Genomic DNA, 12584 nt, shown 5'->3' on the forward strand with positions numbered 1-12584 from the left:
TCTACTTGAGCAAACTTCTCTCCCAGTTCCCACCCACGTGTGTTTACCCTGTGGAAGGAAGTACTTGTCTGCCTTTGCAGTCTGGCTTCTTCTGCATACAAGACACTTTTACAGTGAAGGAGTTTAGCTTCAGCTTTAAAGCTAATCAAGGAATCCAGAAGAACAGAGTACTTGGAGTTCCTGGATTTTAAAAGGAATATTCGAGTTAGGCCCCACTATGAAAAGAGAGAGTAAGAGAAGAGGAATAAAAAGATGATTTTCTGTGCCCTTCTAAAGCAGAACAATTTGGCACTCGATACATTTATGTCCATTTTCTCCAATTCCTCTGAGGTAAACACATGCCTTCCGATTTGCAGGAATCTTAATTTTAGTGGATAGGCCATCAGCTGTAGATCAAAAAAGGCCTTTGCCTGACTTCAGGTTATCACAGTGATTAAAGTCATGAAATCTACTGTTGATTTAAGCTTCAGGAATGGGTACTTTCAGACCAGTATTTGGAGGGTACTCTGGATGTAAAAGGTATTAAGTGCATCAGTCTTGTTTTTAGCAGAGACTGGGACTTTAAAGGAAGAGTTTGGTGGGTTTGTTTTTAAAAACAGAGGGAGGAGCACAAGCAGACCTTTGTCCACACTGTGTCTGTTATTGTCATGTGGACAGTCTGCAGCAATTCCTGTAGGTCTGAGCAGCAGAGGTAACTCAGCAATGTGCAGAGGGGCAGGAAGCTGATTTGGTGCACCTGTAGATAGGCTGAAAAGGGAGTCCTCAAATACCAGAGCTACCAAAGGAGCTTATTGAGCACAACCTAATTCCACATTTCTCAGAGCAGAGAGAGGAGGAGCTTCAAAAAGAGAAACATGCTTATCAATGGTGCTGTTAAACCAGGGCTTAGCCACTTACCTCTATACTGCTTGCTTTACTTACAAAACATTTTATTCATTTTTATGTGAAAGAGACTCCTTCTGTCTTCACACTTGGCATTTAGCCCAGTGCAAATGCCAAAACCAAAGGATTAAATGGTGAAAAGGGGCAGGAGGGCTTACTACCTCTCTGCCAGCTGGGAGCTCTGCCAGCTCGACTTGGAACATGCTTCTGAGTAGATTTAAAATCTATCTGTCAGTGAGGGGACTGTGGTTTTTCCAGTGCTTAAACTTCAGCTGTCATTAACATGTTAAGAGCTGGCAATGGTACGAGAGGTTCCCAGCACCCTCTGAGCTTGTAGACAGTGCAGTTGCAGTGCTTCTGGTCCCTGCTGTCCTCAAGTGCTGGCATGACCCTTCCCTGCAGAAGGAGATGAAAGGAGGAAGTGCAGCCGCCTGAGCTGGCAGGGAGGTGTTTGGAAAGGCAGAGTTGAGAATCTGAATGTAAGAGTTTCCTATTCACCCTGCCAGGCTTTTGAAAGAAGGCTGGTGCTGGGATGGTCCCAAATGGATGCTGAAATGCTGTGACTCACTTTTCTTCAGAACTGATGCTCCTATAAGCTTTCTTGGATGCTGTTTCTCAAAAGGTGTTGATACTTTTTGAAAGCAAGATGTTTCTTTTTGTCAGGGACCTTGAAATGAATGTTCTGAGTCTTGAGGTTTGTAATAGCAAACCAGGAAATGTAGAGAACTGATCAGAGAGAAGAGAAGAGAAGAGAAAGAGCTTCAGGAAAAAAAGTGGATGTTTGCAGGCTAATTGAGGTTTTTGCACCACACGAAGTCCCAGGCAGTGCTCTGACAGGGTTCTAAGCTGCTACAGGCAGCTTAGCTATCCAGTTAGTAAGATGTTCTTCTCATGTTACATTTTGTTTTTTTTCCCCCAGAGCCTGCACTGATGTCATTCCCACTATGCCAGGATGCCCTACAGAATCCCCCAAATTCAAAACAGTGGGGGCACACATTTAGCCATTGGCTGACTTTGAGAGCAAGTTTACCCAAACAAAAGAGAAAAGCATCAGTGAAAAATAAACTTACAGGACAACTTTTCCTGCCAGGATCTCACCCAGAGAAACAGGGGCACATAGCGGCAGGAATTCTACAAACCCAGCTCCGAGGCTACTGTGTCTTCCAGAAGGACCCAAGCTCCACATTTGATACAAAGTGCCTTGATGCTTCTGTTGGCCAAGTTTCAGTGGACTGTCAGTCCAAAGAGGCCCATTCAGGATCTCAATTCCATACCAGGGATTCGGGGTCTTGCACCAAGGTTCTTCATGCCTCTGACAACTTGACTCACACTGATGAGGAAGGACGGGCCACAATGGTTGATGTTGGAGGGAAGCCAGATTCCAGAAGAAGTGCTGTTGCTGGTGCTGTGGTCCTCCTGGGTGAGAAGGCATTTGGGATGGTGAGGCAAAACCAGATGAAGAAAGGGGATGTGCTGGCTGTAGCCCAAATTGCAGGAATTCAGGGAGCCAAGCTCACCAGCCAGTTGATCCCATTGTGTCACAACATCCCCCTGTACCATGTTGAGGTGTCTCTGAGCCTGGATGAAGCCAGACATGCAGTGGTGATTCGCAGCTCCTGTCACACCTGGGGGAGGACAGGGGTGGAGATGGAGGCTCTCACAGCCGCCAGCCTGGCTGCACTGACAGTGTACGACATGTGCAAAGCAGTCACTCATGACATTGTCATCCAAGAGCTGAAGTTGCTTAGTAAGACAGGTGGGCAGAGGGGAGACTTCTCAAGGGCCTAGGTAATACCCAGGTACCTCCAGCCCTCCAAGTGACCACTGCTCCTACAGAAGTCCATCTGCTCAGCTGGTAGGCTTGGAGACCTCAGCAAGTGTGTACAGTACAGTAACACCATGCCTCCAGCATTGCCTTACTCTGTCAGCTCACTGCTGGGTGAACAGTGGAGCCATTTATCCCTGTTGAAAACCATGTTTGTTTTCTAGAGGACAGACCTCCACTCTGCCAGTATGTCCATTTCAGTGTCCTCAGGGTGAGACTGCAAAAAGATTCCTGCTTATACCACAGAGGTTTCTGGGTTTTGTATTTGTTTTCTTTCCTTTGGGCTGTGAAATATACCTGCTGTCATTATACCATGCAACTGTGAGCTCTGGAAATGAAGCAAGTGCTGAAAGTGCTGTTTTTTGGCAACTATTTCTAAGTCAAGGATTAAGACTTCAGAATTGTCTGTCCATCTTTCTCCTGACCTCCTTCATTGAGTTTAGAGGATGACAGTGAGAAGAACACAGCTGGGGAACCTCACCATACAGCAGAGATTATAAACATGGAACCAGTCAGAGTCAAGGGGCAGCTGCCATCCCTTTGCAGTGCTACTGCTTCCCTTCACAGAATCAAAGAATCCCAAAATGGATAAGGTTGGAAAGAACAGTGGGTCATCTTGTCCATCCTCCCTGCTCAGGCACCCAGAGCACATGGCACAGGATCACAGACTGCAGTATCTCCCATGAGGGAGCCTCCACAAGTTCTCTGGGCAGTCTGTTCCAGTGCTCAGCCAGGTGCAGAGTAGAGAAGTTCAGGTGGAGCTTCATGTGCATGTTTCTGCCTGTTGCCTCTTGTCCTATTGCTCAGCACCACCAAGCAGAGCCTGGCTCCATGTTCTTGGCATCTTCCCCCACAGACACTGATATCCTCGCAATCATCTCTTTTGGATGCTGAAAAGGCTCAGCTCCCTTAGCCTTTCCTTATAAGAATGATGCCTGCAAGTGGGAAATACCCACTTACCAGTTTCAAAAGAAAAAAAAAGGCAGCTACCCATTTTTCTGCCTTGGGTGCTCTGTAAACCATGCAGAAACAGGATTTCTAGGTTTGGAAGAATTATTTTGCTAATCTGAAAGATACGTTTTGCAATGTTGGAAGCATGTTCCAGAATTTTGACCTTAGCACTGAAATACATGGATGCCCTGTCTGCATGTTTATGGGATTAATTTTGCCATGCATGGAAGTAAAGTATTAAGCTCTCCCTGACTTTGGAAAGAGATGCCAAACCAAGCCCTAGAAGACTCCCAATTTTTAATGCCACAGTGCAGCTCCTAGTAACCAGCAGCCTGCATAGTCCTGACAGATAAAACAGACTAGTGGCCACTTGGAAAATAAAGGTAGTTGCTCTTGCTTCTGCCAGAGTGTTTTCCTGCATGTTTCTCTGATTTGCTTTTCATGAAGTCTTCTGGCCTTGGAGCACTTAAGTGTCCCCATAAATGTAGCAGTGGCCACAGTCATGTAGCATTAATTAGCTTTGGTAATTAACTGTCCTAGATACGAAACTACTCAGCATTCTTGTTAATATTGATGATGCTTTTCAAGGGTTAATTTAAGTGCTCTAAGCAGAGTGTTGTTGGTTTCCTTATGGCTGCTTATGGCTAATGTGAAGTTGCACATGATTCAGGGTGCTCCTTCCATACGCACAGCGTTGAAGATAACTAATAAGGTCAAAGACACTACGAAAAAAGCATCTTAAGCTTTGCAAGTAGCTGCTTCTCATTAAATAAGGTTAAAGTACTGTGAGCACACCACACTGCCACGCCCATCCTGCTCACTTAAAGTAAGCACAGCTCTAAGATGAGGAGGCAGCAGCCTTTACTACATATCCCACCAATGTCATATACCAGCTACCACAAAAAGTGTTCTTTCCAGTGCAGGGGAATTGATTTGATTATTTTTTTGTTGTCACTGTGAGATGCAGTAATATACAGTGACAGACATAGCAGCTACAGCTGAAAGGGAAAGGAATCTGGAAAGCTTGGTGCCCAAACACCATCAGCATTTGTACATCCATGTTGTGGTTTAGGAATGGTGTTCCCCAATTTAGTGTTCCACTGCACACTCACTCCTCCCTCCCTGTGTGGGGCTGGAGAGGAGAATTGGAGGCACAGTGGGTAAAGATCATGAGTTCAGATAAGAACAATTTACTGGAAACAGCAATGGAATAAGAAAATGAACAGTAACAGCTCCAATAACAGAGGGAACAGGCACTGCCTGCCCTCTCCCTTACTGGAAGAGACCCCTTCCCTGGTCCCCAGAATAACCCCCCATGCTGCTAGCCATGCCCCCTCCTGGCTCCTGCAAAAATTAACCATGTCCTTGGCAGAACCAGGACAATCTACATTCACTGGTACAGTCTTGACTCCCTGTTATTCCCAGGAGTGTACCTAGCACTGCCATACTGACACCAACGATGGTCCCAGTCCAGCAAATACAAGAGACTGTGTTCATCTGGGGAACTGCTGTGCCCATAGCACAACAGTTCCCTTGGCTCAGCATGGAAACAAAGTGTCAGGAAAAGGAAGCACACGTGTAACCTGCTGAGTTAAATGACTTTCACAAGCACTTACCCCCCTCACCACGCACAACACACCCTGTCCTCCTGGCCTTCCCTCAGGTTCTAGCTGCTTTTGAAAATGAAAAGGAAATTCAGTGTACTCAGCAGTAACAAAACAATGCTTTGGGCATACGATTCTTTGGCTTCTGAGAAGTTTGCTGTCATGCTGTAAGCTCACACAAAGGACTCAGGGCCATACCAGGGACTACTGAGCATTCACACAACCACCACGCACATCTCGCTACTTACGCACATTGCACTACTTCCTTGGTTTGACAGTGGCTGGAAGTGCCAGGCAAACTGACATTGGTACCGTTTTATGCTCATGTTACATTATCAAGTCTTTAAACTATGCACATTTGTAGGTAATGAACCAAGCATAAATCAACAGAACATTTTGTGAGAGAAATGGGTTGAGAGCACTCTGTGTTTCTGTGGTGCTGGGTGGGCCATGGTGTAATATATGTTGATGAACTGACTACTTTTTGGAGGCTTGCTTTTTTTGTCCACTGTATTTTTAATAAACACTAGTTGTAATGGATTGTGTTTTGTATTATTTTGAATATTCTTTTTATTTATCTTCTATAGTTTAACCCAAAAGCTTCTATGAACCTCAGGACAAGCAACAAGACAGACTTTACAAGTTGCATGATTAGTCAGCAATTAGCAAGCGATCAGTCACAGTAATTTACTACTATAAAGAACCTATTTTTTTTTACTGTTGAGAGAAACTCATTTTAATCTGGCTGTTACTAAACTGTAATCCTGTGGCTTTAACTTAATTTATCATCTCTTGTCATTGTCCCAGCTTCTCCCACATGCCTGTTCTGAGCCAGTGGCTGTATATAACATCATTGCTTCTTGCTACAGAACTGGTGCCTCCAGAGCTCTTCCTCCTAGTCCAAGTGACCACAGCTGAAGCCAAGGTTCTGGGAAGTGCCTGTATAAAAGTCCATCCCTCCTCTATCATGAATAAGCCTTAAGAGAAATTCCCCCTTCTGATCCACCTGAGCTTCCAGGAAAGCTCTTCGTTTTCCTGCTACTGAGAATGCATCAATGATGTTAGAGTTCTTTTCCAGCCTCAATGATTCTAAGATTCCAAATGCTGTCAATCCTGAAATAAGCCCAAAGCTTTACATCCTTTTAGTAGGAGCAGAAACAGAGTAAAACATCAAGGCTGCTCCCTCCTTTTCTTGAAGGGTGCCCTAAGAGTACACATTGCATTTCAGAGCACATCAAACACAATTGAAACACAAATACTGCAGATGGTGGCAACCCTCACAATGTACACACCATAGAGCTTTTGCTTGCTGGAAACTCACTTGTCCCAGCTCATGTCCCATTTGTGTGTTACAGTCTATTCACTGCTAATCCAGCCTGTGTCCTTTGGGGAATCTCAGCCTGGCTTTCCTTCATGCCTACATCCTGATATTGGCTACCTCACCCTCACACTGTTCTGTTACAAACTGGATGCAGCATATAAAGGAGAAGCTGGCAGAAGCTGGACATTAGGAATTCTTAAAGAGATTAGATCTATGTCAAAAGAGCAGTGTGTTCAAGAAGTGCTGGGGGAAGAAGAATGGGCCGTGGGGGGAAGACACAACTTGAAATACCCTAGGGAGGGACCTCTTTTTTTTTTTCCTGAATGGGAACCACTCAAAACCAGATTCTAAAAGCAACAACAGCTGAACAGTAAAAGGAGGAATTAACTTTTTTAGCTGTTCTAAGCCCCTGGTGACCTACAGTGATTCCCTGTAAACTCCCTGTTACTCAGCTTTACATGGGATTTGACTGAACAGAATCTGGCCCTTGGTTCCACCCCTTCCGTGGAACTTTGCTGCTTCTCGGCTCCCTCTGGCTGCCTCAGCAGTCAGGCAGGCTTGGAACAGCTGAAAAATGGCTGGTGCATCATATGTGCTTTGGCCAAGACAGAGCTGCTAATTAGTTAAATGGAAACACAGTTCACTTCCTTCCATGCACCAGAACCTCACTCAAAGAGAAGCTCAGCGTTTCAGGGAATATAAAATCAGTTGGAGGAATTGCAGGTTGTGGTGGGCTAACCACATTTTCAGGTTTTTGAGATGCAAGGTAAAAGCCTCAACTTAGGTCTAAAAACCAGTGCATGTGAGTGGCACTGCTAAGTCATGATGATGGCAGGCAACCCCCTGACATGCCTGGCACAGTGCCCAGAAAGGCACAGGATGAAGAGCTGAATCCTTTGTCACAGACTGGGACTGAAGGGCTTTGGGTGAACTCAGTGCACTCTGTCATAAGAGCAGATTCTCATTTTGGGCACAGTAAGCTTAAACAGTGGTAGCTGAGACACAAATCCAGCTGTCCCTACCTCCCCCTGTCCTTCTATGCTGCCAGTGCCACGTTTAGAAAGCTTCCAGTTTAGCATCTCTGCTTCTGTACTTATCCTGTTTATTCCTCTGGGGAGTAAAGGGTACCCAAAATAGCAGCAGTGAAGTGCAGCTGAGTGCAAGCTCACAGGAAGGGATGGCACAGATGCCCTGAGACACTGCTGAGCTTCCCTCCAAGCCCAAAAGCACAACAAACCAGGCATTGCTCAGCTGCATGTGCACAACCCAACTGCAATGGCATGGCTGTGACAATCAGGCAAGCTGCCTGCTTGTCCACAGCTCTCCAAGGTGCCATCCACACAATGCCTGCTCCATGGAACAAAGCTTCACACGTCACTATTGCTTAAGGTTTGCTTCCAGAACCCCAAATTTGCAGCAGAGAAAATTGCTTCGTCAATGACTCCATCAACACAGCATAATCTCAAATTCTGGACAGCACGCTCAAAACCAGAAACTCTCAGTACTACCAAGTTCTTCCTGCATAAATTTAGCCTTAAAATTAAGTTCAACAGAAAAGCTCTCTTCTATACCCATGACATTTTCAGGATGCACAGCTGAAAGGATGGAGGGCCAGCAAAAGCAGAGTTTGTATTTGCAAAGTCAAGGGCAGCTTGGCTGTAGTGGGACAGGAGGTAGGGGAGGAAGAGGAGGAGGTAGCAGGGGGGCAGGCAACTGTAAAGTTGTGTTAATATTATGCTTGGAAGGTAACACAGGCTATCAGATATGAGGCTGCTCCACAGGTAGTGCCCTAGGCCAGTTACCTGCTGGTACAGGTTGTGGCAAAACTCTGTCAGCAGCAGCAGAGCTGTGCAGTGTCACAGTAAGCAGCATCTGCTGCTGGGGAGAGGGGGTTCAGCTGCACAGCTCTGACCTACCACTGCTGCAGTGTTCATGAACTTAGGTTTCATTGTGGGGGCAATTCCAGCACTCAAGGCTCCCCATGTGCACAGTTGCAGCAAGGCTGGAATTGCTGTTGTGGGAGGCAGTGCCTGGAGTTACACCACCCATCCATCCCTCTCTCCCTCCATCCCCTCCCCAGCTGCCACCCACAGTCTCTGCACTTCAGAGAGCTGCACTTCCCCACCCTGGGCCTGACGCTGAATGGAAATGTTTTAGCTCTGTGTGGCTCATTTGGCTTCTGCAGATCAACCCTTGGGGCCATCCTCAGCCCAGATCCAAGAAATGAGCTGAGCTGAGGGAAGGGAATAATTTCTGCTGCCCCTGAAGCCTCATCTCTCCTATTGCAGCTGGCAGCTCAAAAGGCTCCATCCTGCCAAGACTGAATCTTAATTGGGATCAGTGGAAAAGACAAGCTGCTGCCAGGGCCGCCCTGATCCTGAGCTTACAGAGAACCTGGGCAGAGTTTGCCCAGCCCCACAAGAGAAGGCCATCACTAGGGTTTACAAAAAATAAAATTCCCTCCAGAGTGTCAGTGGAAGCAGCAGGATGAGGCCAAGGAGAGAAGATGGCTTAGCCGGGTAGTTTGCAGAGGAGGAGCAGGCAGAACCACACCACGTGGAAAATCCTCTGTCCCTGTAGCCTGCTGGGAAAGGAAGACACCAGCAAAGGCTGAGGAACAGCTAGAAATCCCCAGGCCCTGCAGTGAATTCAAATACTACAGCCAGCTCTGAACGAACACACAAAACAACCACAGCTATGCCCAGAACTGCTCTTGCCAAGAGCTACAGAGAGAAGGACAAGGTAAGTTTTTCATCTTAGAAGAGAGCAAAACTTCTTCAGGCATCCTATCTGCATGCGGCACCAGGATGCTACATGACACTTTTTCCAAGCCACAGCTGCTGACTTCAAGCCCACTTGCTTCAAAGACCCTGGCAGAGCTCACTCATACCTCCATGATTAGGCACAGTCTAGCCACCCCTTTGGCTTTGGAGAGGCAACCAGAAACAATTCTGCCAACTCCTAATGCACCCAAGATGGGTGCTCCTGACCCAATTTCCTTACCAGCAGCATCCTGTCATCTCAGCACTGCCTTGTCCCAGCAGCAGCAGCGTGTAGCAGAGCGAGTAGCTGTCAGCCTGAGTTATTTTTACACTGTTTTTTCCACCTTGAGTATTTAGGTGCATCTCACAAGTCCCTACATCAGAGGAAGGCCAAACTCTTGCTCAGACTGGGAGCTCTAGAAGAGTTTCCCTTGCTGACTCAAGGGAACAGAGTCACCAGAAGCTCATGCAACAGATGCCATGTCAGTGCTGCTGGACCTGACCAATGAAAATGGGCTCTTGCTCTGCTAAAATGGCTTTAATGGGATTTTCCAGCCAGCAAACATGCTTTGAGGGACACACCCAGGACATTCAGCCATCAGCAATACAACTGCATGCAGAAGGCTCTTGGCCAGCCAGACTGGGAGGGGTATTTAAACACAAGTTTCTTGCCTTCATCTTTATAGCCTGCTATTTCTCTCCTGGGTTGCTGAGGATGCTCAGAACACATCCCTCTGGGATGTCCCGGATGCAGCAGAGGCACGGCCAGTAACAGCCCATCACCGGCAAACTATAGCTTTTGCAAACCTGTGCCAGAGAACTCCAGCTGAACCCCAGCAGCTGGAGGGGTTTTCATTTCTACTTCTCCAAGGCTGGTATTTCAAGGTGTTTTTATTTCTTTTTAATCAATGCACATGGCCAGCTCCGGAGGGGCTGAACGAGGAGAGGGAGGCAGTGCAGCCACTGTTTCTGTCCAAAGTATTTCCACATGCAAGTGAAACGGGGCTCAACTCGCTCGGTGCGTGTTTTGCAGTGCGGTTATGGGCTGTCATTCCGCCTCCACAGAGCTGTTATTTATTTACTTAAAGACTTGCATTCCATGGAAAAAGATGCCCCAAGATAGCACTGTGTTTCTAAAATTAAACCCAGCTGGATGGAGTGGGGAGCAAGCAAGTGAGCACTCCTGTGCTCCCACCAGCAGCAGGAACAGGGATCCCTGTGTCCTGGACTCCCCCACCCTCACTGAGCAGCAGGAGAACCTGGCAAAATGCCTCCTGTGTCCTCAGCCATAAGGGAAGCAGCTCTCTGGGAAGTCAGACCAAGTGGCTTACTCAACAGCAGGAGTGCCATTGCTTCCCATGGCAGGGGATCAGGGTTAAAGAGCAGTGATGGCACTTCCTACCCTGGCAGCTCTGCTGCAGGACAGCAGACACCTCACCACATGCCTGACACATATTTGAGTGTGGCCAGAAGTCCTCTCACAGAATTTGTGAGGAAGGCTGCACTCCTGAAGCTCATCTCCTACCTAACCTAGCCAAGATTTTCTTCTAGTTTGTGTCACTGATGGCATCCTCCTCACAGTAAAGTTCAATTAGCCCTCACTGTTGTAACCTAAGTTAAGAAACCTGTTCTCACAAAAGCCATTTATAGAAGGGAAGGGGAAAACCCAAGTATTTCTCCAACCTCTCATGGCACCAGCAAGAAATCCCCCCCAGACACACTCTCAGCACCTGTTCCCTGTCCACACGTGCACAGGGGGAGCCTCTACATCCACAAGTGGCTGTGCTCAGAAATGAGGGCATCAGCTCATCGGAGCAGCTGTGCCAGAGCTGCTGCTCAGGGCTTTACCATGGCCTGCATTTAGCCTCATCCCTCAGACAAATTGTCTCCTCACACACGCAGCTGAAGCTCTCCAAAGGACAGCTTGGGCACTGGTGGAGCCCCCTGCACCCGTCAGGGCTGGGAAGCAAAGCTCCAGGGATGGCAGACGTGAACCATGGGAAGAAAAGTGGGGTACAGCTGCAAATACAGCTGCAAACCCTGCTCTGCACCAGAAGGCTCACACATATGTCGGACAAGAAGAGCTGGCAAAGAAGTCTGAGCCAGACCCAGAACAAACAGCAAAAGAAACAGGGATGATGGCTGATGGGAATGGCTGAGCAACAGGAAAAATGGTGAAAACGTTGGCGAGGTTGGTGTGCCTGTGCAGCTGCTGCCTCCAGGTGCATGTACCAGCTCTCCCAGGGCCTCAAGACCATGTCCTGTCCTGAGCACAGGCAGAAGCTGCTGCTCCCTCACATGTAAACAAAGAGAGTCCCTGGCATCACATGAAGATTGTTTCAACCAAGGCAGAAGGAAGAGGACAGTCCCACCACTGCAGGCCTGGACTGTGATCCAAGAGGACCTGACCACAGGGATGTGGACCAGACCAACATGTCATGCTTGGTAAATCACTCAGATTATTGTTTGCAGATGGGGACACTAACCTGGCATTCACAGAGCTCTGTGCACTCTGCAGTGAGCACCTGGAGACAGATTTCCAAGTCTGAATGCTCCTCATGCCTGATGTGCAACTGGTAAAAATGGCGTTTGCTACCAGATTGACAAGTCTGTTTTTAGCACATAGGCTTTTGTCCCTTGGTTTCTCCCAAATATTAGAGGAAGATTTCACTTTGCTGCCTCCCAAGGGAAAACCTTCACATGTGTTGGTGACAGCCCACACCCTGTTCTAATGACTGTGAGAGGTGCACACTTTTGGGGTTCATTGCAGAGCTGAGGGAAACGGTGAGGAGGAGTAAGAACAGAAGTGAGCTGGCAATCAGTCCTGTGAGATCTCAGGAAGGAGCCTGCCTCTCATCAAAGCTCAGCTATTCCTGTGACTCTGCCCATTTTCCCATAATTATACTGGTTCTGCTCTGCACAGCACTAAGTCAGGTCTACTGATCCCTGTCCAAACTCCTGCTGCCTTCCTGTTTGTATTAGGGCGCCAGCACGGGTTAAAAATTAGAGAGTAAGATTGCCTCAGTATCTCATTTATCCCTTTTCTTCCTTCCATCTTGATTTGGGATGTGCTGGTCAGCATCCCCTAGGGAGAAGATTAATCAGGAACAGACAGACAGCTGGCAGCTGCCTGACAAGGACAAGATCGCGGCTATGGGACAAGCTGCAATTTTGAATCTCTTGCTTTGACCCTGGCGCAAGTCCAAGACATGCTTGCTCATGCATCCCAGCACTGACAC

General features: G+C 47.4%; 1 protein-coding gene across 4 annotated transcripts in view; it reads left to right on the plus strand.

Moving 5' to 3' along the window:
• Window positions 1-5802, plus strand: part of MOCS1 (molybdenum cofactor synthesis 1) — a 31154-nt gene extending 25352 nt beyond the window's left edge. For 3 of the 4 annotated variants that reach the window (XM_085055060.1, XM_085055061.1, XM_085055062.1), the window contains one exon: window positions 1802-5802. In XM_085055060.1, the coding sequence (XP_084911186.1) occupies window positions 1802-2670 (869 nt within the window). In that variant the 3' untranslated portion in view covers window positions 2671-5802. The remainder of the gene's footprint in view (window positions 1-1801) is intronic. The other variant, XM_085055063.1, reaches the window with a different exon arrangement.
• Window positions 5803-12584: the final 6782 nt, after the last annotated feature.

Source organism: Lichenostomus cassidix, chromosome 3 (genome assembly GCF_008360975.1).
Source record: "Lichenostomus cassidix isolate B80296 chromosome 3, HeHo_3.0, whole genome shotgun sequence".
Lineage (NCBI taxonomy): Eukaryota > Metazoa > Chordata > Aves > Passeriformes > Meliphagidae > Lichenostomus > Lichenostomus cassidix.